The 27,780-nt window shown below is 44.8% G+C and overlaps 1 protein-coding gene and 1 long non-coding RNA gene across 4 annotated transcripts in view; one reads left to right on the forward strand and one right to left on the reverse strand.

Annotated features, from left to right (window-relative positions):
- The window catches only part of LOC138754089 (putative aminopeptidase W07G4.4), a 55,195-nt gene extending 39,561 nt beyond the window's left edge, over positions 1-15,634 (reverse strand). Inside the window, exons 1-2 of one of the 2 annotated variants that reach the window (XM_069917905.1) lie at positions 15,537-15,596; positions 9,783-9,825 (exon numbers count right to left, since the gene is read on the reverse strand). Coding sequence is in view for 1 of the 2 variants with exons in the window: in XM_069917904.1 (XP_069774005.1) it covers positions 15,537-15,628 (92 nt within the window). In the remaining variant the exon portion in view is untranslated. Of the gene's footprint in view, positions 1-9,782; positions 9,826-15,536 lie in introns of both variants that reach the window. The other variant, XM_069917904.1, reaches the window with a different exon arrangement.
- Positions 15,635-15,763: 129 nt separating this feature from the next.
- LOC138752431 (uncharacterized) lies at positions 15,764-25,533 on the forward strand. 2 transcript variants are annotated; one of them, XR_011350634.1, is made up of 5 exons: positions 15,764-15,817; positions 18,139-18,234; positions 18,375-18,484; positions 23,520-23,712; positions 25,401-25,533. It is a non-coding gene; the product is annotated as an uncharacterized lncRNA (long non-coding RNA). The 2 variants fall into 2 exon arrangements; XR_011350635.1 differs by lacking the exons at positions 23,520-23,712; positions 25,401-25,533 and adding an exon at positions 20,147-20,397.
- Positions 25,534-27,780: the final 2,247 nt, after the last annotated feature.

The following is a 27,780-nucleotide window of genomic DNA, read 5'->3' on the forward strand; positions in this document are numbered from 1 at the left end:
TCAGCAGGTCAAAGGGGGATCCGGGGGGAAAACTCAGCAGGTCAAAGGGGGATCCGGGGGGAAAACTCAGCAGGTCAAAGGGGGATCCGGGGGGAAAACTCAGCAGGTCAAAGGGGGATCCGGGGGGAAAACTCAGCAGGTCAAAGGGGGATCCGGGGGGAAAACTCAGCAGGTCAAAGGGGGATCCGGGGGGGAAAACTCAGCAGGTCAAAGGGGGATCCGGGGGGAAAACTCAGCAGGTCAAAGGGGGATCCGGGGGGAAAACTCAGCAGGTCAAAGGGGGATCCGGGGGAAAACTCAGCAGGTCAAAGGGGGATCCGGGGGGAAAACTCAGCAGGTCAAAGGGGGATCCGGGGGGAAAAACTCAGCAGGTCAAAGGGGGATCCGGGGGGAAAACTCAGCAGGTCAAAGGGGGATCCGGGGGGAAAACTCAGCAGGTCAAAGGGGGATCCGGGGGGAAAACTCAGCAGGTCAAAGGGGGATCCGGGGGGAAAACTCAGCAGGTCAAAGGGGGATCCGGGGGGAAAACTCAGCAGGTCGAAGGGGGATCCGGGGAGAAAACTCGGCAGGTCGAAGGGGGACCCGGGGGCAAACTCGGCAGGTCGAAGGGGGACCCGGGGGCAAACTCGGCAGGTCGAAGGGGGACCCGGGGGCAAACTCGGCAGGTCGAAGGGGGACCCGGGGGAAACTCGGCAGGTCGAGGGGGACCCGGGGGAAACTCGGCAGGTCGAGGGGGGACCCGGGGGAAACTCGGCAGGTCGAGGGGGGACCCGGGGGAAACTCGGCAGGTCGAGGGGGGACCCGGGGGAAACTCGGCAGGTCGAGGGGGGACCCGGGGGAAACTCGGCAGGTCGAGGGGGGACCCGGGGGAAACTCGGCAGGTCGAGGGGGGACCCGGGGGGGGGAAACTCGGCAGGTCGAGGGGGGACCCGGGGGAAACTCGGCAGGTCGAGGGGGGACCCGGGGGAAACTCGGCAGGTCGAGGGGGGACCCGGGGGAAACTCGGCAGGTCGAGGGGGGACCCGGGGGAAACTCGGCAGGTCGAGGGGGGACCCGGGGGAAACTCGGCAGGTCGAGGGGGGACCCGGGGGAAACTCGGCAGGTCGAGGGGGGGACCCGGGGGAAACTCGGCAGGTCGAGGGGGGACCGGGAGAAACTCGGCAGGTCGAGGGGGGTCCGGGAGAAACTCGGCAGGTCGAGGGGGGTCCGGGAGAAACTCGGCAGGTCGAGGGGGGTCCGGGAGAAACTCGGCAGGTCGAGGGGGGGGTCCGGGAGAAACTCGGCAGGTCGAGGGGGGTCCGGGAGAAACTCGGCAGGTCGAGGGGGGTCCGGGAGAAACTCGGCAGGTCGAGGGGGGTCCGGGAGAAACTCGGCAGGTCGAGGGGGGTCCGGGAGAAACTCGGCAGGTCGAGGGGGGTCCGGGAGAAACTCGGCAGGTCGAGGGGGTCCGGGAGAAACTCGGCAGGTCGAGGGGGGTCCGGGAGAAACTCGGCAGGTCGAGGGGGGTCCGGGAGAAACTCGGCAGGTCGAGGGGGGTCCGGGGAGAAACTCGGCAGGTCGAGGGGGGTCCGGGAGAAACTCGGCAGGTCGAGGGGGGTCCGGGAGAAACTCGGCAGGTCGAGGGGGGTCCGGGAGAAACTCGGCAGGTCGAGGGGGGTCCGGGAGAAACTCGGCAGGTCGAGGGGGGTCCGGGAGAAACTCGGCAGGTCGAGGGGGGTCCGGGAGAAACTCGGCAGGTCGAGGGGGGGTCCGGGAGAAACTCGGCAGGTCGAGGGGGGTCCGGGAGAAACTCGGCAGGTCGAGGGGGGGTCCGGGAGAAACTCGGCAGGTCGAGGGGGGTCCGGGAGAAACTCGGCAGGTCGAGGGGGGTCCGGGAGAAACTCGGCAGGTCGAGGGGGGGTCCGGGAGAAACTCGGCAGGTCGAGGGGGGTCCGGGAGAAACTCGGCAGGTCGAGGGGGGTCCGGGAGAAACTCGGCAGGTCGAGGGGGGTCCGGGAGAAACTCGGCAGGTCGAGGGGGGTCCGGGAGAAACTCGGCAGGTCGAGGGGGGGTCCGGGAGAAACTCGGCAGGTCGAGGGGGGTCCGGGAGAAACTCGGCAGGTCGAGGGGGTCCGGGAGAAACTCGGCAGGTCGAGGGGGGTCCGGGAGAAACTCGGCAGGTCGAGGGGGGTCCGGGAGAAACTCGGCAGGTCGAGGGGGGTCCGGGAGAAACTCGGCAGGTCGAGGGGGGTCCGGGAGAAACTCGGCAGGTCGAGGGGGGTCCGGGAGAAACTCGGCAGGTCGAGGGGGTCCGGGAGAAACTCGGCAGGTCGAGGGGGGTCCGGGAGAAACTCGGCAGGTCGAGGGGGGTCCGGGAGAAACTCGGCAGGTCGAGGGGGGTCCGGGAGAAACTCGGCAGGTCGAGGGGGGTCCGGGAGAAACTCGGCAGGTCGAGGGGGGTCCGGGAGAAACTCGGCAGGTCGAGGGGGGGTCCGGGAGAAACTCGGCAGGTCGAGGGGGGTCCGGGAGAAACTCGGCAGGTCGAGGGGGGGTCCGGGAGAAACTCGGCAGGTCGAGGGGGGTCCGGGAGAAACTCGGCAGGTCGAGGGGGGTCCGGGAGAAACTCGGCAGGTCGAGGGGGGTCCGGGAGAAACTCGGCAGGTCGAGGGGGGTCCGGGAGAAACTCGGCAGGTCGAGGGGGGGTCCGGGAGAAACTCGGCAGGTCGAGGGGGGTCCGGGAGAAACTCGGCAGGTCGAGGGGGGTCCGGGAGAAACTCGGCAGGTCGAGGGGGGTCCGGGAGAAACTCGGCAGGTCGAGGGGGGTCCGGGAGAAACTCGGCAGGTCGAGGGGGGGGTCCGGGAGAAACTCGGCAGGTCGAGGGGGGTCCGGGAGAAACTCGGCAGGTCGAGGGGGGTCCGGGAGAAACTCGGCAGGTCGAGGGGGGTCCGGGAGAAACTCGGCAGGTCGAGGGGGGTCCGGGAGAAACTCGGCAGGTCGAGGGGGGTCCGGGAGAAACTCGGCAGGTCGAGGGGGGTCCGGGAGAAACTCGGCAGGTCGAGGGGGGTCCGGGAGAAACTCGGCAGGTCGAGGGGGTCCGGGAGAAACTCGGCAGGTCGAGGGGGGTCCGGGAGAAACTCGGCAGGTCGAGGGGGGTCCGGGAGAAACTCGGCAGGTCGAGGGGGGTCCGGGAGAAACTCGGCAGGTCGAGGGGGGTCCGGGAGAAACTCGGCAGGTCGAGGGGGGTCCGGGAGAAACTCGGCAGGTCGAGGGGGGTCCGGGAGAAACTCGGCAGGTCGAGGGGGGTCCGGGAGAAACTCGGCAGGTCGAGGGGGGTCCGGGAGAAACTCGGCAGGTCGAGGGGGGTCCGGGAGAAACTCGGCAGGTCGAGGGGGGTCCGGGAGAAACTCGGCAGGTCGAGGGGGGTCCGGGAGAAACTCGGCAGGTCGAGGGGGGTCCGGGAGAAACTCGGCAGGTCGAGGGGGGTCCGGGAGAAACTCGGCAGGTCGAGGGGGGTCCGGGAGAAACTCGGCAGGTCGAGGGGGGTCCGGGAGAAACTCGGCAGGTCGAGGGGGGTCCGGGAGAAACTCGGCAGGTCGAGGGGGGTCCGGGAGAAACTCGGCAGGTCGAGGGGGGTCCGGGAGAAACTCGGCAGGTCGAGGGGGGTCCGGGAGAAACTCGGCAGGTCGAGGGGGGTCCGGGAGAAACTCGGCAGGTCAAGGGGGGTCCGGGAGAAACTCGGCAGGTCAAGGGGGGTCCGGGAGAAACTCGGCAGGTTCAAGGGGGGTCCGGGAGAAACTCAGCAGGTCAAGGGGGGTCCGGGAGAAACTCAGCAGGTCAAGGGGGGTCCGGGAGAAACTCAGCAGGTCAAGGGGGTCCGGGAGAAACTCAGCAGGTCAAGGGGGGGTCCGGGAGAAACTCAGCAGGTCAAGGGGGGTCCGGGAGAAACTCAGCAGGTCAAGGGGGGTCCGGGAGAAACTCAGCAGGTCAAGGGGGGTCCGGGAGAAACTCAGCAGGTCAAGGGGGGTCCGGGAGAAACTCAGCAGGTCAAGGGGGGTCCGGGAGAAACTCAGCAGGTCAAGGGGGGTCCGGGAGAAACTCAGCAGGTCAAGGGGGGTCCGGGAGAAACTCAGCAGGTCAAGGGGGGTCCGGGAGAAACTCAGCAGGTCAAGGGGGGTCCGGGAGAAACTCAGCAGGTCAAGGGGGGTCCGGGAGAAACTCAGCAGGTCAAGGGGGGTCCGGGAGAAACTCAGCAGGTCAAGGGGGGTCCGGGAGAAACTCAGCAGGTCAAGGGGGGTCCGGGAGAAACTCAGCAGGTCAAGGGGGGTCCGGGAGAAACTCAGCAGGTCAAGGGGGGTCCGGGAGAAACTCAGCAGGTCAAGGGGGGTCCGGGAGAAACTCAGCAGGTCAAGGGGGGTCCGGGAGAAACTCAGCAGGTCAAGGGGGGTCCGGGAGAAACTCAGCAGGTCAAGGGGGGTCCGGGAGAAACTCAGCAGGTCAAGGGGGGTCCGGGAGAAACTCAGCAGGTCAAGGGGGGTCCGGGAGAAACTCAGCAGGTCAAGGGGGGTCCGGGAGAAACTCAGCAGGTCAAGGGGGGTCCGGGAGAAACTCAGCAGGTCAAGGGGGGTCCGGGAGAAACTCAGCAGGTCAAGGGGGGTCCGGGAGAAACTCAGCAGGTCAAGGGGGGTCCGGGAGAAACTCAGCAGGTCAAGGGGGGTCCGGGAGAAACTCAGCAGGTCAAGGGGGGTCCGGGAGAAACTCAGCAGGTCAAGGGGGGTCCGGGAGAAACTCAGCAGGTCAAGGGGGGTCCGGGAGAAACTCAGCAGGTCAAGGGGGGTCCGGGAGAAACTCAGCAGGTCAAGGGGGGTCCGGGAGAAACTCAGCAGGTCAAGGGGGGTCCGGGAGAAACTCAGCAGGTCAAGGGGGGTCCGGGAGAAACTCAGCAGGTCAAGGGGGGTCCGGGAGAAACTCAGCAGGTCAAGGGGGGTCCGGGAGAAACTCAGCAGGTCAAGGGGGGTCCGGGAGAAACTCAGCAGGTCAAGGGGGGTCCGGGAGAAACTCAGCAGGTCAAGGGGGGTCCGGGAGAAACTCAGCAGGTCAAGGGGGGTCCGGGAGAAACTCAGCAGGTCAAGGGGGGTCCGGGAGAAACTCAGCAGGTCAAGGGGGGTCCGGGAGAAACTCAGCAGGTCAAGGGGGGTCCGGGAGAAACTCAGCAGGTCAAGGGGGGTCCGGGAGAAACTCAGCAGGTCAAGGGGGGTCCGGGAGAAACTCAGAAGGTCAAGGGGGGTCCGGGAGAAACTCAGCAGGTCAAGGGGGGTCCGGGAGAAACTCAGCAGGTCAAGGGGGGTCCGGGAGAAAATCAGCAGGTCAAGGGGGGTCCGGGAGAAACTCAGCAGGTCAAGGGGGGTCCGGGAGAAACTCAGCATCTCAAGGGGGGTCCGGGAGAAACTCAGCAGGTCAAGGGGGGTCCGGGAGAAACTCAGCAGGTCAAGGGGGGTCCGGGAGAAACTCAGCAGGTCAAGGGGGGTCCGGGAGAAACTCAGCAGGTCAAGGGGGGTCCGGCAGAAACTCAGCAGGTCAAGGGGGGTCCGGCAGAAACTCAGCAGGTCAAGGGGGGTCCGGCAGAAACTCAGCAGGTCAAGGGGGGTCCGGCAGAAACTCAGGGGGGGCCTGACCTCACCAGGACCGTTGCCCACTCCCCCTCCCTGCCGCAGGCCGACCCGCGACTCACGGTGACGGGGCCGCTGATCCGCAGAGATGTCGCCCTGCAGCGAGAGCCGATGCCCCCGCACTGTCCTTGTCCAACCCGATCGCCTGCAAACCCACCCTCCCGCACACAGGCCTGAGTAAGGATTATGAACTTCAATCTCAGGATAAAACGATCTTCCAATAGTTTCATGTCACTGTGATAAATATATTCCTGGTTAAAAATGGTCCTGCACCTGGATACAAGCTCATTAGGCATAAAACTTGAAAAGTGTGTAAATCAAAGGATATCTGTACCAATGGAAAAAGGGCATGGCAAATAACCCTGCTAGAGTTCATGCCCACAATCAGTCACCCATTTGATTGTTTCAGGAATCATGTTATTCTCCCACATTCTCAATAGCCCTCAGATTTTACTATTCGACAGCACACTAGCAACATTTGACAAGTCGTCTAAAGAGAAATATTATTTGTTGAATATTTTATTTCTCATTTGTTAATGCTTCTGGAAAGAGTTTATCCAAAACTATTATTAAACATTTATTTTAATAAGAAAAAGTTTAACATTACATATGTTGAAAGAAGAGAAAACATGCAGATGTTGTTGAAAATTTTCAATAAATATTTAGTTCGGCCCTCGACTTAGTCCAAGTTTTTGATTTTGGCCCTCCGTGAATTTGAGTTTGACACCCCTGCTCTAGATGCTAGATTTCTCTCAGCAAGAAACTGTGCTATTCCTACTAGCCTTTTGAATACTTGCTGCCAGTGCTTTGCATGTTCATTGATGATTATTTCAAGTTCTTTGTCACTTGTCTGTCCACTACAAAGTCTTTGGTGTAACTCCTAGAAACTCCATGTGGCTTCCAAATGGTTTTAAGAAATTTCATGCTCACACAACCTTGTATGAAGATTAGACCAGTTGTTGAATCCACTTGTTGATAATGCACTGGTTGTGTTCTTACTACAAAGTTTACAATAAAAGCAATAAATTCTATCAGCAGACAGAGTATATCATCCAAAGTCTTTCAACACACTCGCCATTTGGAAGTTTCCTCTTACAGTGAAACTTTGAAAAACACAATCCCTTTTCATCTGGTGGAAAGTGGTTCACTGGAATAGGAGGACCTTTCATTGTTAAGTAATCTCTTACATTTTGATTTATATATGCTGGCCAGTTGGCTGGGTCATCATAAATGTTAATTACAACTGTACTCATGGATGATCCATCATTGCGTGATGTTTGGGCTTGGTCTTTTTCGAATACAAGTGGACTTTCCGCATTGACACTGTCTCGGGGTGTAGTGAGATCATCTTCAATTTGATTCACAGCTGTGTCATCCTTTTCTAACTTGTTATCAATTTCATCATTGTATTCATCAACTGTAATTGGACTCAAGGCTGTATTGTCATTTTCTGAATTGTTTTTGTTTTCTTCATCCTCGATACATGGGCACTTCAAAGATGGAGTGACAACGAATTTTGTGATAGCACCTCTATGTTTTTCATTTTCAGCTACCTTAGCGTTGGTCAGTGCTCATTTCTGGTTGCCGCTTAAATACTTACGCCCTTTATCTCTATCTCTGCTTGTGCTTGCCATGTAAAATGACATACAATTTTAAGCTGCTAATTCTCTGGGGTATATTTTTAAGGTAAAAAAGGTAAAAGAAGAATATTTTTAAATGTTTAGACTTAAAATTACACAAAAAACCTGACGTTAGCAATTTGTTATAAAATTGGACTCAACATCCCTGATAACATGTCTACGTTGTTCCAACAGTGGAACAATGTTGTCATCGTCATTGGTACAACGCAAGAAACCAACGTCAATCCCACGTCATTTTGCTCATTAGCTTTACGTTGTTACAACATCAGCTGCTGCCTTGAAACCACGCAGCCAATTCTCAACTTGAGAACGTCATTGAACAGCAAAACAAGCGACCAGTTATGGATTGACGGCAATTTCGAATCAGGTAAGAATTGCCTTTTTTTTTTTAAGTAATTGTTAGGTTAGTTAGTTAAGGTTACATTCCAGAACAGGGGGATGCACTTTAAATTTGCCATTTTTTTAAGCTGTATTTCTAGTCAAATGTCTAGCGCTAGTTTGTCGCTAGAAAATTGGAGGAAAAACTGATGAATGTAATGGATGAAATTCGCCCCCGAAGAAAACAATTTCAGCATGGTCAAGCTAAACTGCACCTGTTCCAAATCACCAAAAACATGAAATAGGCTATATTAAGGCCAGGCAGTGCAATAGCATAGTTATTAACAGTAGCCTAGTACTATTTTGATATTAAATCAAACCACTACAAAATTATGAAACAATGACAGAGGCAGCCTTGCTCAGAATATCTGGATCTTGTAAAGATGAATAACTCCGAGATGAACAGTACATGCCCCGATAGCTTAATAACCTTGTAAACCAGCTTGTCAAAGATGTAGGCTCCACAGTAACCTAGCCTAGTAAAGATCAACTTAAACTAACCTAACTTTGGAGTTATTCATGTTTACAAGACCTGAATATCCAAACAAATTCCATCTATGATTGCTAACATAGTCAGAAATTCTACGCTTAGGCCTAGGCTATTTACGTTCAGGCTAACTGCTTAAGCCTAGGCTATAGGCTAGCCCCTCGGCTAGCATGACGCTATCTCAATCTCGTATTAAAGTGCAAGTTCTCTTACTGATTAGCCTGTTTTGATCTTGATAATAATAAGAGATGCTTCATCAGCTCCAGAATACATCTATCTTACTGGGTCAAATGAATACGAAACATGAAATTTTTGGCTAGGGAGACAAAGTAGGCCTATAGCTAGTACTTTAATCAAAGACATATTTCCTAAAAATATTTCACTGAGATAATACGATCAATCAAGGGCAATAACTTCACGAGTTCACTGACAAATCCCTCAGTTTATAAGGCCTATAGTATTATTATATTCTTACCAGTTTAAACGAAGTCCATCACAGTGTTCTCTGCTCAAGGCCTGGGCTCAAACATGTACACGGGGCCCAATTTGATCAAATTGGCTTAAAATCAGCCCTGATTACACCAAATTAGATTCGACTTTTCACTCTCAACTTGTCTGTTTAAACAACAGTATTTTGAACTATTCAATGCCACAATACTATGCTGGTGGCCATAAGTTTACATAAAGAGGAAATCCTTCATATCTGCTGACACAGGAAGCAGCAGTAGTAGGCTATTTTGCACCTTGCACCTGCTCTGCCATTCAACCAAATCAGGAAAGATCTTGTACCACAGCATTTTTACCTCCACTTCACTTTAGGTTAAAACATATTCATGATAGATTTTTACGTAGCAACTGCCTTAATCATCCTCTTAAATGGAGAATTCCAAGGTTCATCATCCTTTGGTTTGAGAAGTTTCTTCTATACAGAATGGTCAACTCCTATTTTTAGACTTTGGCATTAATCACCTAGCCAAGGAAAATATACAAGCAAACTGGATAATTTTATACCTTTCAATATATTTAAAATAAAATGTATACAATTATGGCTGATCATCTGTCTTAACCATCTTCCTGCAGTATTATTATGTCCAAGAACCCTGAATATAATGAATATATTCAATGTCTTCAAGCAACAACATCCCTTGCAGTTTCCTACCTCCCAAACATCAAGAATTTACAGGATACAAATTGTCCCCATCAATCCTAAATACTTGATCTCCATCCCAAATCCAGTTCTAAATTCTCCAGTCCAAAGAATGATTTTCAAATCCATTGGAAGATTTGCACTTTTCCAAATTAAAAGTTCTAAACCCCAGCATCACACACTCTCCCTCTTAGTGTGGAAAACATCAGATGAAGTTGAGCTGCACTAGCATTTAAGATGTATATTCTTCTTTGGGATAAGATGGAAAGATTCAAGATGTGATGTAAAGTCCTATACAAGTAGGACAATTATTTTTTAATTACTTTAGAAACACCATACCAATTACTTTCCCATTTCCACATTACCTTTGTTTCTCATGTAATTAAGCCTCTTCAAAGTTGTTATAATGTCTCATAATTTGAACAATTTACTTTATGGAATTTAGTGATCAGATGTTAAAAATTACAATTTTATGGTAACTTACTGATATTATTGCAAACTTCCATTTTACTCAAATGGGATTGTCACTGTAAGGGAATGGAAGAGACAGGAGAGACTGAATGATCATAGTTAACATTAAACACAAGCACACAAGTCACAGCCCAGCAATAATTCAATACATTGGAAGAACTGAGGGAAGGCTCGTCAAAGTCTGTTGCAGAATTCGATACATTTGCAAAGACCCTGATTTTGCAAGGGAGAACCATTCTGACGGCTGATGAGAACAGTCTTTTAAAGCAGCTCATGGCCAGCCATTCTGTGGAATTCAGAGTAAACCATGCTGTGTGAATGACTGGGCCTTTTCGGTGGATTGACCTGTTCCAGGATGGTCTTTTTGGGAAACAAAGTGTTTCATTTTGATTGTGACTAACAGCGGTCACTTGGAGAGACTGCTTCATTTTAAGTGTGTCTAGCAGTGAAGTTACTTGGAGATACCAGTGCCAGGACCTTGAACACTTCGTGAAGGCCGCCCAGTTTGAGTCTTGCCTACAAAAGGACCAGGAGTGTTGCGACTACAGCTTGTGTGGTTGGACATTTCTTCAAATGTAACGCAAGAAGAATTCGTAAGTCTGTAGCAGTCACAACTCCAGTCTTCCCATCGTTAATTCTGGGCATCAAATTTCAAAGGCCTACTGAATTTAAAAGACTGAACTTTGAAGTGACTTACTAAATTTTGGCCTGGACTGTAATGGTTTGGGTACATATCACAGACATACACATACACTAGACACCCACACATAGTTGGGGATAGATTTAGTGTTAACGATCATTTATAAGACTATAGTTTAAGAGTTAGAAATAAAATTGGTGTCTGATTCATTGCCTATTGCTGTTCATTACGCATGGTTCATAACACCATCTTCAGATTTGTCATTCATCTGCTAGTTTTTCCTCATTTAACACAACTATGAAGCATCTGCATTCATCTTTTCCAACCAAGTTTTCCATTTATGAAAGTAATTTGAAGTAACATGATTAAATGGGCAGCTGAACGATCAAAGGAACTGTTTACACTTACCATCCGAGACTCTCATGTTCATGAAACAATATTTATTTGAATAGATGGAACAGTTCTCCTGCACATGTATTGTCTGTCTGTATGTGTGTTATATCTGTTTGTACGTCAGTGTGTTTTGCACTGATAACCAGAGAACGCTGTTTCGTTAGGTTGTACTTGTACAATCAGATGACAATATACTTGACTAAACTGTGCAGATACAAAAGATATTAATGTAAACAAGCACATTGCTTTTTTACAGTTAAGTCATTAAATTGTAAAATGTGTCATCCAATTGACTGAACTCAACTTTTCTGTGGAGGCGATATCAACTTATCCAAGCTCACAAAAGGATACAATTAAATCATCAAGCCAAGTGACAAAATTAATTGCACCATTCCTAGTCATCAGAAGACTGTAATTAAATCTTAGACACAACTTAATAGTCTTAAGGTAATAGCTTTAAACCCTGACATCAGCAAAATACAAGACCTCAAAGCATTGGAATCAAAAGCACAGTGCAGTGTGTTGTGGTAAACGTTATCTCATTATCCAATTAAGGATTGCTGTTTAAGGCAGAACCCAAAAGGCATGACTTACAAGTAGATGGGGGCTATTCTACTGATTAGAACATTGCTTCATAATTTTGAATGAATCATGAAAAAATCTATTTTCACTCCAACATGAAAGAAAGACTCAGGCCCAATTCTTTTTTCGGAAATGTTAACAATCAGCATTTCTTTGACGAATACAACATGCCAAGGACTAATTACACTTTAATTTGGTTATCAGTACTCAACATGGAAACTACCAAAGTCCAAGAAACAAACAAAATTTATAACAGCAATAAGTTGCAAAATGTTTAATAAAAACAAAGGACTTGTGGAAATAGATTACAGTACTTAAATTAATCCTCAACTAAATCTTACAAACTATGACATTCAGTAATCCTGACACCGCAGGGTTTAACATGTATTTTGCACAAGATTTCCGAGGAAGACAGCACAATTGCCCTAAAGTGCTTTGACCCAGGCAGGTGAAAAAAAGCTGCAATGAAGACAGAGCAGGCAGATGTACTTTCTACATAGAATAGCACAACACCAAAGGATCTGCAGCACACGTCCATGCCAACAATATTACCAATTTCAACTACCCCCATGGGCTCGATCCTTCCGTTTCCTGTCTGTTCACATACCTGACTACAAACTCCAAGTGTATCGCTATCATATCTGCTTCCAACACTTTTCCTGGCAGCACGTGCAAAAAAGTGTCATAAATCTCCTTTAAAAGTTCTCCTCTCACCTTAAAGCAATTCCCTCCAGTATTTGATATTTCTATTCTGGGGGGGAAAAAAATACAATCTACCAGATTTATGCCTCTTGTAATCTTGTGTACTTCTATTAGGTCACACCTCAGTCTCTGACACTGCAGAAGAAACAATTGAGGTTTGTGCAACCTTTTCATTACAGTTCAAACTATCAAATGCAGGCAACATCCTTATTGACCGCAGGAGAGATCAGTGGCACTGGAACCTGAAGCAAAACAATCTGCTGTAAGAAATCAAACTTTTCCACTGCTTGGACTCCATGGTCAACAGAGCCATCTCCTCCATTTCTCAGAGAGATGGTCTCAACCTAGCTCTCCTTTCCCCCACCTCCAACACCCATCCAAATAGAACAGGGATAAAGTTCCTCTCATCCTCACCTTTCATATCAGCCTTCACATTCAGTCATTTCTGCCAGCTGTAACTGAACCCTACTACCAGACACATCCAGCCCTCCCCACCCCTGTATCCCTTCTGCACGGATGACTCCCTTATCTGCTCAATTCTTCCCACCCACCTCTCCATGACTCCTGTTAATTTCCCTGCAACCACAGCAGATATAACACTTGCTCTTACACCTCTTCCTTCACCACTATTCAGGAACAAACAGTCCTTCCACGCAAGTCAAAGATTTACAATCAGCTCCTCCAATCTCATCTATGGTATTCAGTGCTTTCGATGTGACTTCCTCTACAATGGTTAGATCAAATGCTGACTGGGGGACAGCTTCACAGAGCATCCATAGTCTACCTGCAATGGCCATCCTGAGCTCCCGATAATAAGCCATTTCAACTCCGCTGCCCACACCAATCTATACACCCTAGCTAGGTCTTCTCCAACGTAACAAGAGGAATAACTCCTCATATTCTGCCTGGGCTCAATTATATGAACTTTGAATTTTTCCAACAAATGCAAAATCACGTGAAGCAATGTAGTTCAAGTTTTGAATTTTATCACCTAAAAATAAATGACTGTTAGCATTTTAATTGGGCAGATTTCAGTGAAAATAATTACAATTGATGGACAGAGCAATATCTCGAGCCATGATATGTAGAATTCTTCTATGGCCCAGACATCACCAGTTTTATAGCCACATGAGCATATCTGTTCAAGGCATCCTGAATGTAAAAAGCCCAACTAATAGTGAACTCAAAACCATGATATTTATAGCACGAAAAATAGGCCTAAATTATACAAACAGCTGAACTACTGGTACAGGTTCTTTTGAGCCAAGAGAAGAGTCACTTCTAACCAAATTATAAACTGCCAGGATACAATTGGACTATGCTTCATTATCCATTTACAGCAAAAGGAAAGAGTGCCACAACCTTTGGTCTAAACACTGCACAAGGATAGGGCATAGCCATGCTAGGTTCAGTACTCTACCAAGTTAAAAACACAAATTTTGCATTCTGCCCTTCCTGGATGGCAATCAGTAAAAATCTTTGTTTTTCCAACCTTCAGTAGTGCCCTTAATTATTTGTTCAATTACATGATTCCAAAGAACAACCAATGTTTTGGGCCTGAGCACTTTGTCAAAGTTCCTGTCAAAGGGCTCAAGCCCGAAGTGTTGGTTATACTTTACTTCCTTTGGATTAGGAGTTTCTCCAGCACTTTTGTGTATTACACTATAATCTCACCACTGATACTTGTTTAACTCCTTTGTTCTTTCACCCTTTTTCATATTTCTTCTGGAGACCATTTGATCCAGAGCCAACATTTGTTTTCAGATCAATCGCATTACTTCACTTCTTTCCCTGCAATCTATTCTCCCATTCTTGCTCATCAACTCCTCACTAGTCCCCTAAAAACCATCTACATGATGGGTGATTTAGCCAACTTGCAAACCAACACACCTTTGGGATATGGGGAGAGACTGTCACTAGAGCATGTCGTGAGATGATTGTCAGGTTCCAACCCCAGCTAGAGCTGCAAAGGTAGCAGAGGATCGCATGCTGGATGCAGAGGCTACTGGGGTAGTAAGTAAGGACAAAGGGAATCCTGTTGCATCTGGGGCTGTAGGGGAGATTAAGTTAAACTATTGTGTCAAAACTGAAATGCTATAATGGGAGAAAACCCCCCCCCCCAAGCTTTTCATGGTTTTTGATTCACTATTTAATCACTTTCATGCATATTATCTGCTCCTTTTATGAACCCCAACATAAGTATTTGAAAAATTATGCTTCTGTATATTTTGCAGACTGAATTCTGGTGGGTTTGGTTGAAATTTCATCCACGATGTCCTTCTCAAATCATGGCTTCAACTCAACCATCACCAGCATATCCTCCATCTCCTGCACATCTGCCCTGTTCCCTACAGCCCCAGATGCAACAGGATTCCCTTTGTCCTTACTTACTACCCCACTAGCCTCTGCATCCAACATGCGATCCTCTGCTATTTGTGCCACCAACAACGTGATCACACTACCAGACGCATCTTCCTCTCTCCTCCCATCTTCAGCAAGGGCCACTTTCTCCATGACTCCCTAGTTCACTCATCCCTTCCCTCCAATCACCCCCTTAGTACCTACACGTGACTGCAAGAAATGCTACACTTGTGTCTACACCTTCTCCTTCAACACTATCCTTGGCCCCAATTAGCCATTCCAAACTTCACTTGTGAATCTGCAGGGGTCATCTACTACATCTAGCTTTTCATCACATGGTGGCCTCCTCAATATTACTTAATTGAGCACCTTCACTCTGTTTGTTGTTGTTCCTTATCTCATGCCTCCTTACTTCCAGCTCCTTACCCCATCTCCCTTTCTCATTCCCTAGTCCACCGTCTCCTTTCCTCCAGCTCTGCCCTCTCCCAATTAATTCTCAGCTTTTTTCTCCTGCCCTCCTATTCATTTCCCTTACTTGATGGCCTCAATCCCTGCCTTTTCTTCCCTCAGCCTTTTTATTCAGGCACCTGCTTGCTTTTGACAAAGGACTCAGGCCCCAAAACATGGCCTCCTATGGACTCTGGGTGACCTGGTGAGTTTCACCAGCACCATTTACAGCATGGTCCATGCTGTATGACTTAATTTAGGCAAAGCCACCGCCAGATAGTTCACCCCAATTGCAGTAGCACACTTATTCATGAAGGCCTTCGGGAAATCAACCAACTGATTGATCCAAACGCCAGCATACAAACTAAACTGGCCTAAGAGCATGGGTCCAACAGATCAGGGGAAAGGGGAACCAGACCCAGTCAGTGACCTTTCTCTCCCACACCAGTAAAGTGGAGCCTAGCTTCGTGACTCAACCATCCACGAGTATCAGCCGGACAAGACCCCCCCCCCCCCCCCCCCCCCCTTCCCCTTCCCCCCTTCCCCTCCTTCCCCCCCCCTTCCCCTCCTTCCCCCTCCTTCCCCCCCCTTCCCCTCCCTTCCCCTCCTTCCCCCTCCTTCCCCCCCCTTCAGCCCGCTTACCTCCCCTCGACACGGACATCCACCATTTTCCCACTCCCGGGCAGCCCGACCTCTGCGCTTGGATTGGCCCGCTTCTTATTTATCGGCTTCATCGACGGTCCCGCCCACACTACATTATCATTGGCTAGACGCCAGCTCTAGGGTGATTGACGGCATGTGCTCGCCCTGATTTGCGGCCGAGGTGGACGGCGGCACCGTGATTGGCCAGCGTTTCGACCCTCTGCTGTCAATCTCAGTTCCCCCGGGGTTGGCGTTGAACAGGGGCGGCTGAAATCAGGGAGGTAAGGCGTGTTATTCAGGTTGAATTGTGTCACCACAATTAGAAACGGTGTCATATGTTTCTAATGGTGTGGAATGGAGAATATAAAGCAGATCGTTATACCAGGGGCCTCTGTGGAGGACGTTTCACACGAAGCAGCAACATCTGGCAGGACTCCTCGCTCATAATTGTTTGTGTCCCCCTATTGACCAATGTTCTGTTAACATTGGTTCCAAATACATTTTAATACATGGAGGCAGGTGTAGAAACTCGCAATTGTGCGTTGAGCTTAAAGCCCAATTAAACCACACTGGACAATTTTTTCCCCCAAAAGGTTTGCTTTCTATAAATCAGTGGTTTTCAAACTTTTTCTTTCTACTCACATAATCCCTATGCAATTGGTACTCTTTGTGATGCGCTGCTGCAGCAGGAAGCAGACACAAAACTCGAAAAAGACTGTACAACAGGTTTTATCAGTTAAAATTCTCTGCTACTGGTGACTCCTGAGTGACTGGCTCGAGAGGGGCCTGCTCAGGATTATATCCTGTTGATTGACAGCCGACTGGGTGGGTGTTAGGTCTATTCAGGTCGGCTGATTGACAGCTGGCCAGGTGTGGTCTGTCCTCTGGTGATCTACCTGCAGGTTCAGAGATTGCTCCCTGCAGTAGGATAGTGGTGTATCACTATACTCTGATTAGTAATTAATCCAAAAAATATTGAGTTCATAAATGAGTCCCTGATTGAGTTTGTGGTTGAGGAGTCTGATGGTGGAGGGGTAGCAGCTGTTCCTGAACCTGGTGGTGCAAGTCTTGTGGCACCTACACCTCTTTACTGATGGTAGCAGCCAGGACAGAGCGTGTGTTATGTAGTGTGGATGGTTGAATTGAGAGGAAAAGGGCAATGAGCAGTGTGAAGGACCTTTCAGTAAAGCTAACGACCTTTCAGTCTTGCCTCTGGGTTCAGGAACAATGGGCAAGCGTGGGGCAGCTGGGCAAGAAGTTCAGTGTGGACCCTTCCTATAGTGTACAACTCTGAGATGGAAGTTAATGCCTACATCTGTTGTTCCATACATAAAAAAATGAGGAGCCCAAATGGAAAATGACCCAATTTTGAATCCTTGTGCCAGTTATTGAGGAGAGTTATAAATGCATTATGCTTTGAAGGAAATGATGTGACAGGATAAATATTGATAGAGGTAGTGTAGGGATGTAGTTGGAAGTAAAATATCAGCTGTGATTTTATTGAATAGAGTTGCTGGTAACTTAACTTTTATGTTTTTATATGAAGGCATTGGAGAGAATGTAGACTAGATTCAACAGGAGATACTGGTATGAGTAGAGAAAAGACAGATTGTTCTCCTTCAACTACAGAGAGCTAGATTGTTAAATATCTTTCATGGAGTAAATGAGGAGAAATATTCCTGCTGCAACAAGATCAATAACTAAAGATGAAAGATAAAAGATACTGTAAATACTGGATAACCAATGATAAAATGATTAATCTGTTGAATTTGAAGTTTTCAATGTTTGTGCAGGGTATAATGAAGTATTATCCAATAAAATACCCAAATTATTTTAGCTGTCTAGCAATACATGTTCTGTATATGATCGAGACTGTCATTCACACTGAACATTATGGGTATTAAGAAAGTGAGGGGAAAGGAGTTACTAACCCTGTACAATTAATACATCACAACATGGTACAGTTGCTGTGGAGAAATGGATCGGAGGTCAATCCACAGGGCTATAAGGGTAGCAGAGTGGATCACTGGAGTCTCCTTCCCTCTCCATCAATGTGATCTACTGGGATTGTTGTCTGAAGAGGGCATGCAAAAATTATTGAGGACTCCTTCCACCCTGCATACAACATCTTTCAGCTGCTCCTGTTGGAAAAGAGATCCAGGAGTATCAGAGCCAGCACCACCCTGGCTGAGGAACAGCTTTTCCCCACAGGCAGTAAGAAGGCGGAACAACCAAAGAAACTGCTCACACTAACCATCCAAGACTCTCATTTATGAAACAATATTTATTTATTTGTATATATGGATATTTGTCCTGCATGTGTATTGTTTGTCTCAATGTGCGTTATGTCTAGTTGTGTGTCTGCATGTTTTGCACTGTTGACCAGAGAATGCTGTTTTATCAGGTTGTACTCATGCAGTAAACTTAACTTGACATGTGGACAATTACTTGGCATGATGCATTGAGGCCTCTTAGATGGGGACAAACAATCCTAGATAATATTTGCATTATCCCCTTTTGGAGGCAACTGCAGATATTTTAAATCATCATACAATTTTTCTCTTTTGGGAAATTAATGGCATTGAGTGTGAAAATCTTGCAGGTGATCTTTGGACATCCAAACGTTGTTCAATTGGCGACCACATGAGGGCAGATGTGGACCATCAGTGCAGAGTTTAAAAGGCTCACAGGAGATCTGGTAAATGATTTATCCTTGTTGAAGATAAATAGCATTAAATCATAACTTCCTGAAAGAAGCTGAAATTCCATACAAAACTGATTATTATGCAGAATAAATGCAGGGAATTATTTTGACCAACTGATTTTCTTACTCCACAGACAGGGCCTGTTTTAAGCCTATTTGACCAATTTGATTAAATTAGGCACCGCACACGTGCTTGAGCCCAGGCCTTGAGCAGAGAAGACTGTGATGGACTTCATTTAAACTGGTAAGAAAATAATAATACTATAGGCCTTATAAACTGAGGGATTTGTCAGTGAACTCGTGAAGTTATTGCCCTTAATTGATCGTATTATCTCAGTGAAATATTTTTAGGAAATATGTCTTTGATTAAACTACTGGCTATAGGCCTCCTTTGTCTCCCTAGCCAAAAATTTCATGTTTCGTATTCATTTGACCCAGTAAGATCGATGTATTCCGGAGCTGATGAAGCATCTCTTATTATTATCAAGATCAAAACAGGCTACAGGCTAATCAATAAGAGAACTTGTACTTTAATATGAAATTGAGATAGCGTTATGCTAGTCTAGGGCCTAGCCTATAGCCTGGCTTAAGCAGTTAGCCTGAACATAAATAGCCTAGGCCTAAGTGTAGAATTTCTGACTATGTTAGCAATCATAGATGGAATTTGTTTGGATATTCAGGTCTTGTAAAATGAATAACTCTGAAGTTAGGTTAGTTTAAGTTGATCTTTACTAGGCTAGGTCACTATGGGGGTTATAGCGTACATCTTTACAAGCTGGTTTACAAGGTTATTCAGCTATCGGGGCATGTACTGTACATTTTGGGGTTATTCATCTTTACAAGATCCAGATATTCTGAGCAAGGCTGCCTCTGTCATTGTTTCGTAATTTTGCAGTGGTTTGATTTAATATCAAAATAGTACTAGGCTACTGTTACTAACTATGCTGTTGCACACCCTGGGCTTAAAATAGCCTATTTCATGTTTTTGGTGATTTGGAACAGGTGCAGTTTAGCTTGACCATGCTGAAATTGTTTTCTTCTTTATAAAAACTGCCCTCCTCTTAGTTGATGCTGAGAACAATATGTAGATCTATTGCAAGATCCCAAAAAATATTATAGCATCTGGACAACTCTTCGCTACATCTCCGAGTAAAAGGTTATAATTGTGATATGCACAGGGTACAAAGAAAGCTCTTGAATTGTCCTTCAACAGTCGTGCTTGTACTCCAGATGTGTGACCTTTCATGTTGCTACCATTGTCATAGCCTTGGCCTCAAATATCTTTCACTTCTAAATTTAATTCCTTCAGTGTGTTTAATAATGTTTTATATAAATCTTCTCCTGTGCTACTTTCAACCTGCATAAACTTTGAAATGTTCATAAACACCTGAAGGAGCCAAGTTATCATCAGACACATACCTGATCGTTCGAGACATTTGCTCTTGGAGACTCATATCAGGTGTGCAGTCTAAAATTATGGCGTAGTACTTAGCTGCTTTTACGCGTTTCAGTATCTCATTCAAAACAGCTGTAGCCATAATGTCTAGTAGTTCATTCTGAGTATCTTTTCCTAAATAGTGATTATGAATTTTGTGGGTTTTGACTTTTCGCAAATGTTCTTCAAGAACAGGGTCAAACTTTCCAAACAGCTCAACAAGTCCTAAAAAGTTTCCATTGTGTACACTCTCATTACCAACTTTTTCCTCTGTTCCTCTAAATCACACATGTCAAACTCTGACCCACGGGATATAATTATATTTGGCCCGCAAGATCATTTCAAAAATGTATGAGAGGTGGCCCGCCGGCCGCGGCGGCAGTATAGCGCATGCACAGCTAATACTATAAATCCCAGAATGCATTGGCGTCAGCCCACTAATCGCCCCCACCTCCTCTGTTTACGTTGCAGGGTCTCACCGTGGACTCTGGTTTTGGGGCCTGGTAGGTGTTAGGGGAAGCCAAGGCCACTTCCCAGCGCCCGGAACCGGAGGCCTCGGGCCTGACCTCGCCAGGACCGTTGCCTACTCACCCTCCCTGCCGCAGGCCGACCCGCGACTCACGCAGAGATCCGCAGAGATGCCTCCCTGCAGCGAGAGCTGATGCCCCCGCACTGTCGTTGTTCAACCCGATCGCCTGCAATCCCCGCCCTCCCGCACACAGGCCTGAGTAAGGAATTTGAACTTTAATCTCAGGATAAAACGATCTTCCAATAGTTTCATGTCACTGTGATAAATATATTCCTGGTTAAAAATGGTCCTGCACCTGGATACAAGCTCATTAGGCATACAACTTGAAAAGTGTGTAAATCAAAGGATATCTGTACCAATGGAAAAAGGGCATGGCAAATAACCCTGCTAGACTTCATGCCCACAATCAGTCACCCATTTGATTGTTTCAGGAATCATGTTATTCTCCCACATTCTCAATAGCCCTCAGATTTTACTATTCGACAGCACACTAGCAACATTTGACAAATCCTCTATAGAGAAATATTATTTATTGAATATTTTATTTCTCATTTGTTAATGCTTCTGGAAAGAGTTTATCCAAAACTATTATTAAACATTTATTTTAATAAGAAAAAGTTTAACATTACATATGTTGAAAGAAGAGAAAACATGCAGATGTTGTTGAAAATTTTCAATAAATATTTAGTTCGGCCCTCGACTTAGTCCAAGTTTTTGATTTTGGCCTCCGTGAATTTGAGTTTGACACCCCTGCTCTAAATGCTAGATTTCTCTCAGCAAGAAACTGTGCTATTCCTACTAGCCTTTTGAATACTTGCTGCCAGTGCTTTGCATGTTCATTGATGATTATTTCAAGTTCTTTGTCACTTGTCTGTCCACTACAAAGTCTTTGGTGTAACTCCCAGAAACTCCATGTGGCTTCCAAATGGTTTTAAGAAATTTCATGCTCACACAACCTTGTATGAAGATTAGACCAGTTATTGAATCCACTTGTTGATAATGCACTGGTTGTGTTCTTACTACAAAGTTTACAATAAAAGCAATAAATTCTATCAGCAGACAGAGTATATCATCCAAAGTCTTTCAACACACTCGCCATTTGGAAGTTTCCTCTTACAGTGAAACTTTGAAAAACACAATCCCTTTTCATTTGGTGGAAAGTTATCATTAGATATGGGGATAGTGCCGGAGGATTGGCGCATTGCGCATGTGGTTCCGTTATTTAAAAAGGGTTTAAGGAGGAAGCCTGGCAACTATCGGCCTGTAAGTTTGACGTCTGTGGTAGGTAAATTAATGGAGAAAATTCTTAGAGATAGTACTTATAAACATCTGGATAGACAGGGTCTGATCAGGAGCACTCAACATGGATTTGTGGGAGGAAGGTCATGTTTGACCAATCTGATTGAATTTTTTGAAGAGGTGACTAGGAATGTGGATGAGGGTAGCGCAGTGGATGTTGTCTATATGGACTTCAGTAAGGCCCTCGATAAGGTACCACATGGAAGGTTAGTTAGGAAGGTGCAGTCTTTAGGTATAAATTTTGAGATAGTCAAATGGATTAAACATTGGCTGAAAGGGAGAGGCCAGAGAGTGGTAGTGGATAATTGTCTGTCAGGTTGGAAGCCGGTGACCAGTGGTGTGCCTCAAGGATCTGTATTGGGCCCATTGTTGTTCGTTATATACATTAATGATCTAGATGATGGGGTGGTGAATTGGATTAGTAAATATGCAGACGATACTAAGATAGGTGGAATAGTGGATAATGAAGAAGGTTTTCAAGGATTGTAGAGGGAGTTGGGCTGCTTAGAAAAGTGGGCTGAAAAATGGCAGATGGAATTTAATGCTGATAAGTGTGAGGAGCTTCATTTTGGTAAGAAGAATCAGAATAGGACATACGTAGTAAATGGGAGAGGATTGATGAATATAGAAGAGCAGAAAGATTTAGGAGTAACGGTACATCGTTCCCTGAAGGTAGAAACTCACGTGAATAGGGTGGTGAAGAAGGCTTTTAGTATGCTGGCCTTTATCAATCATTGCATGGAATATAGGAGTTGGGAGGTGATGTTGAGATTGTATAAGATGTTGGTGTGGCCTAATTTGGAGTTCTGTGTGCAGTTCTGGTCGCCTAATTATAGGAAGGATATAAACAGAGTGGAGAGAGTGCAGAGAAGGTTTACCAGAATGTTACCTGGGTTTAAGCATCTAGAGTATCGGGAGAGATTGGACAGATTAGGTCTTTATTCTTTGGAGCGTAGAAGGTTGAGAGGGGATTTGATAGAAGTATTTAAGATTATGAAAGGGATAGACAGAGTGGATGTGGATAGACTATTTCCGTTAAGAGGAGGAAAGATTAAAACAAGAGGACATGAGTTAAGAATTAAGGGGCAGAGGTTTAGAGGTAACATGAGGGGGAACTTCTTTACTCAGAGAGTGGTAGCCGTGTGGAATGAGCTTCCGGGAGAAATAGTGGCAGCGGAGTCAATTGTATTATTTAAGAAAAGGTTGGACACGTATATGGATGAGAAGAAGATGGAGGGTTATGGGCATTGTGCAGGGAGGTGGGACTAGAAAGGGGTGTTTGGTTCGGTACGGACTAGAAGGGCCTAATGGCCTGTTTCCGTGCTGTAATTGTTATGTTATGTTATGTTATAGAATAGGAGGACCTTTCATTGTTAAGTAATCTCTTACATTTTTATTTATATATGCTGGCCAGTTGGCTGGGTCATCATAAATGTTAATTACAACTGTACTCATGGATGATCCATCATTGCGTGATGTTTGGGCTTGGTCTTTTTCGACTATAAGTGGACTTTCCGCTTTGACACTGTCTTGGGGTGTAGTGAGATCATCTTCAATTTGATTCACAGCTGTGTCATCCTTTTCTAACTTGTTATCAATTTCATCATTGTATTCATCAACTGTAATTGGACTCAAGGCTGTATTGTCATTTTCTGAATTGTTTTTGTTTTCTTCATCCTCAATACATGGGCGCTTCAAAGATGGAGTGACAAGGAATTTTGTGATAGCACCTCTATATTTTTCATTATCAGCTACCTTAGCGTTGGTCAGTGCTCATTTCTGGTTGCCGCTTAAATACTTACGCCCTTTGTCTCTATCTCTGCTTGTGCTTGCCATGTAAAATGACATACAATTTTAAGCTGCTAATTCTCTGGGGTATATTTTTAAGGTAAAAAAGGTAAAAGAAGAATATTTTTAAATGTTTAGACTTAAAATTACACAAAAAACCTGACGTTAGCAATTTGTTATAAAATTGGACTCAACATCCCTGATAACATGTCTACGTTATTCCAACAGTGGAACAATGTTGTCATCGTCATTGGTACAACGCAAGAAACCAACGTCAATCCCACGTCATTTTGCTCATTAGCTTTACGTTGTTACAACATCAGCTGCTGTCTTGGAACCACGCAGCCAATTCTCAACTTGAGAACGTCATTGAACAGCAAAACAAGCGACCAGTTATGGATTGACGGCAATTTCGAATCAGGTAAGAATTGCCTTTTTTTAGTAATTGTTATGTTAGTTAGTTAAGGTTACATTCCAGAACAGGGGGACGCACTTTAAATTTGCCACTTTTTTAAGCTGTATTTCTAGTCAAATGTCTAGCGCTACTTTGTCGCTAGAAAATTGGAGGAAAAACTGATGAATGTAATGGATGAAATTCGCCCCCGAAGAAAACAATTTCAGCATGGTCAAGCTAAACTGCACCTGTTCCAAATCACCAAAAACATGAAATAGGCTATATTAAGGCCAGGCAGTGCAATAGCATAGTTAGTAACAGTAGCCTAGTACTATTTTGATATTAAATCAAACCACTACAAAATTAAGAAACAATGACAGAGGCAGCCTTGCTCAGAATATCTGGATCTTGTAAAGATGAATAACTCCGAGATGAACAGTACATGCCCCGATAGCTTAATAACCTTGTAAACCAGCTTGTCAAAGATGTAGGCTCCACAGTAACCTAGCCTAGTAAAGATCAACTTAAACTAACCTAACTTTGGAGTTATTCATGTTTACAAGACCTGAATATCCAAACAAATTCCATCTATGATTGCTAACATAGTCAGAAATTCTACGCTTAGGCCTAGGCTATTTACGTTCAGGCTAACTGCTTAAGCCTAGGCTATAGGCTAGCCCCTCGGCTAGCATGACGCTATCTCAATCTCGTATTAAAGTGCAAGTTCTCTTACTGATTAGCCTGTTTTGATCTTGATAATAATAAGAGATGCTTCATCAGCTCCAGAATACATCTATCTTACTGGGTCAAATGAATACAAAATATGAAATTTTTGACTAGGGAGACAAAGGAGGCCTGTAGCCAGTAGTTTAATCAAAGACATAATTCCTAACAATATTTCACTGAGATAATATGATCAATTAAGGGCAATAATTTCACGAGTTCACTGACAAATCCCTCAGTTTATAAGGCCTATAGTGTTATTGTTTTCTTACCAGTTTAAACGAAGCCCGTCAAGCCCGCTCAAGGCTTGGGTTCAAACACTTGCGGGGCCGAATTTGATCATATTGGTCAAATAGGCTTAAAACCTGCCCTGGGTGGTAGACCAATGAGGGATTCTGTGGCTGAAGAACACACACAGGTAGTGGGCTATTGGGGACTTGGGCGTAAAGAACACACACAGGCTTCCAGCTGCTGGAGACTGGCTCATGAGAAGCAAGTATTGAAAATGGAAATTGAGAAGGTGGTGAAGGGCACCCAAAGGGATGAGGCACAGAAGGCATCCTCATCGTGTCGGAGGTTTTGATCTGAGGTCGGGTTGTTGAAGGTTTGAACTGAACTGGAGAGTTGTGTGGACACAGAGGCTGCGAGAGTGTTGGGGGTGGACCTACAGACTCTCTTTTGCAGACAGTATTTCTGTCTGTACAGGGCTTGGGCAATGCTAGTGGTGAATGTTTGTCTGCCTTCTGGCAGACGTAATATTATATTTCTGTTTTATTACATGACAATGACAATTACATGTCTCTGATCTGATTAAATCTGAAATATGTCGCCACTTATCTGGTGCCCGTGGGAGTGGCAGATCAACTGGCTATTATTTAATTATAAATATATATATATATATATATATATATATATATATATATATGTTTAAAAAACAAATAATATATGATAAATGCAGCAATTAAACATAAACATGAACTTTTTTTATATAGAAAAAAAAAGAAAAGAACCCCCCCCTTCAGCCAACTCTCCTAAGGAGAGCCATAAAGAAAGAAAAAAGAAAGAATATTAAAGAAAAAGTTAAGGTACATTTTAAAATCTAATCAATATAAATTGAAATGTAAATATACAACCATTTATTAATAAAAAAATACAATTATAATGTGAAATATATGTAATTTTTTCCATTATTAAACAATATTTCATCTCATTATGCGCTCAATTAATATCAATCATATTTGTATCTTTCCACGTACTAGCAATATATTTTTTCGCTACTGATAAAGCTAAATATACAAAAGCAAGCTGAAACTTATCTAATCCCAAACCTTTCGGAGGTTGCAAACTACCCAATAAAAATACTGTTGGATCTAAAACTATTTTAATCTTACACAGATATTCTAAAAAAGATTGAATTTTCTTCCAAAAAGATTGTATATGTATACATGACCAAACAGCATGAAAAAAAGTTCCAACCGTATCACCACATCGAAAACACAAATCTGATTCATGAAAACCATATTTTTTAAATTTTTCCGGTGTCAAATATAATGGATGTAAAAATTTTTAATTAATTATTGCATAAAATGCATTTATCAATCTAGTTACACTATCATAACTCATCGTCTTCAGAAAAAATAAAACCAATATCTGCTTCCCATTTACATTTAGGTCTATCCCAACCCCTTTTATCCATACCATCCTGTAATATTTGATACGTAGATGAAATATAAACCTTCTCTGGTACCTTCATAAGAAAAGTCTCAAATTTAGTCATTTTAGGTAAAATCATCTCTCTACCAAACATACATTTTACCAAAGATCGAATTTGATAATAAATAAATAGAGTTCTTATCAATACCAAACCCTTCCCTCATCTGATTAAAAGATAAAAACTTACCCTCTGTAAAACAATTCCCAAATTTTTCATACCTCTAAATCTCCAATGCAATAAACTTTGATTATATATTGAAAAAGAAATAAGTTGATTATTATACAATGGAGTCAAAGCTAATAATTTACCCTCGAGCCTGTCATTTTATTGTTCTTTATCCATAACTTCATTAAATGTTTTAGTATCGGCACATTATATTGTTGTAACATATTTATATTCCATCTAAACAAAAATTGATGTATTTCAAATTCAGAAATACTTGACATCTCAATTTTAGCCCAACTAGGAGGCCGTACCAAATCCATCAATGAACTAATAAATTTAAGTTGGGCTGCTTCATAATAATTTTGAAAATGTGGTAAGTGTAGTCCCCCTAACTCATATTTCCAAGTTAATTTATTCAAAGCTACTCTCGAAAATTTATCCCTCCATAAAAACTCCCTAACCATTTTATTCAAATCTCAAAAAAAAAATTTTATCAAGTAAATACGGAATAGATTGAAACAAATATTGTATATGTGGAAAGATATTCATCTTAATTGTATTTATCCAACCCATTAAATTAATAGGTAAATCTTGCCATTTAATCAAATCAGTTTTAATTTTTTTCATTAACAGAGCAGAGCATAATTTAATTTATATAAAGATTGATAATCAACGTTCAAAATTATACCCAGATATTTAATTCGATCAATCCACTTCAAATTAATAATATTCTTATAAACTGAATAATCTCCTTCACTTACTGGTAATATTTCACTTTTTTCCCAATTAACTTTATATCCAGAAAGACATCCATATTGTATTAAACGTTCCTTCATGTGCAAAAGTGACTGAGTTGGGTTTATTAAATACACCAATACATCATCAGCAAATAAATTAATTTTATACTCCTCATCTAAAACTTTCATACCTTGTATCTGTGTATTTTGTCTTATCAGCTGTGCTAAAGGTTCAATCACTAACGCAAACAAAGCTGGTGATAAAGGACAACCTTGACGAGTTGATCGAGTTAACTTAAAGGATTCCGAAATGAAACCATTTGTCAATACTCTAGCTATTGGTTTACTATATAGAGCCATAATCCAACCAATAAAAAGACCAAACTTAAATTTCTCCAAAACTTTAAACAAAAAATTCCATTCAACTCTATCAAATGCTTTTTCTGCATCTAAGGATATCACCATCGGATGATCTGAGGATTGTCAAAATCTATTATCAAACTAATCATGTGCAAATTGTTATCTGAAGCATATCTATTCTTTATAAAACCTGTTTGATCAATATGAAACAACTTGGGTAAAAATTTAGCCAATCTATTCTCTAATTTAGCCATTATTTTATAATCTACATTTAACAATGAAATTGGTCTATATGAAGATACTTTCAAAGGATCTCAATCTTTTGTAGGAATTACTGTAATTAAAGCACTAGAAAAAGGCTCAGGTAATTCATAATGTTCTCCAACTTGACGCAAT

The sequence above is a fragment of the Narcine bancroftii genome, chromosome 2 (assembly GCF_036971445.1).
Source record: "Narcine bancroftii isolate sNarBan1 chromosome 2, sNarBan1.hap1, whole genome shotgun sequence".
Classification (NCBI taxonomy): Eukaryota; Metazoa; Chordata; class Chondrichthyes; order Torpediniformes; family Narcinidae; genus Narcine; species Narcine bancroftii.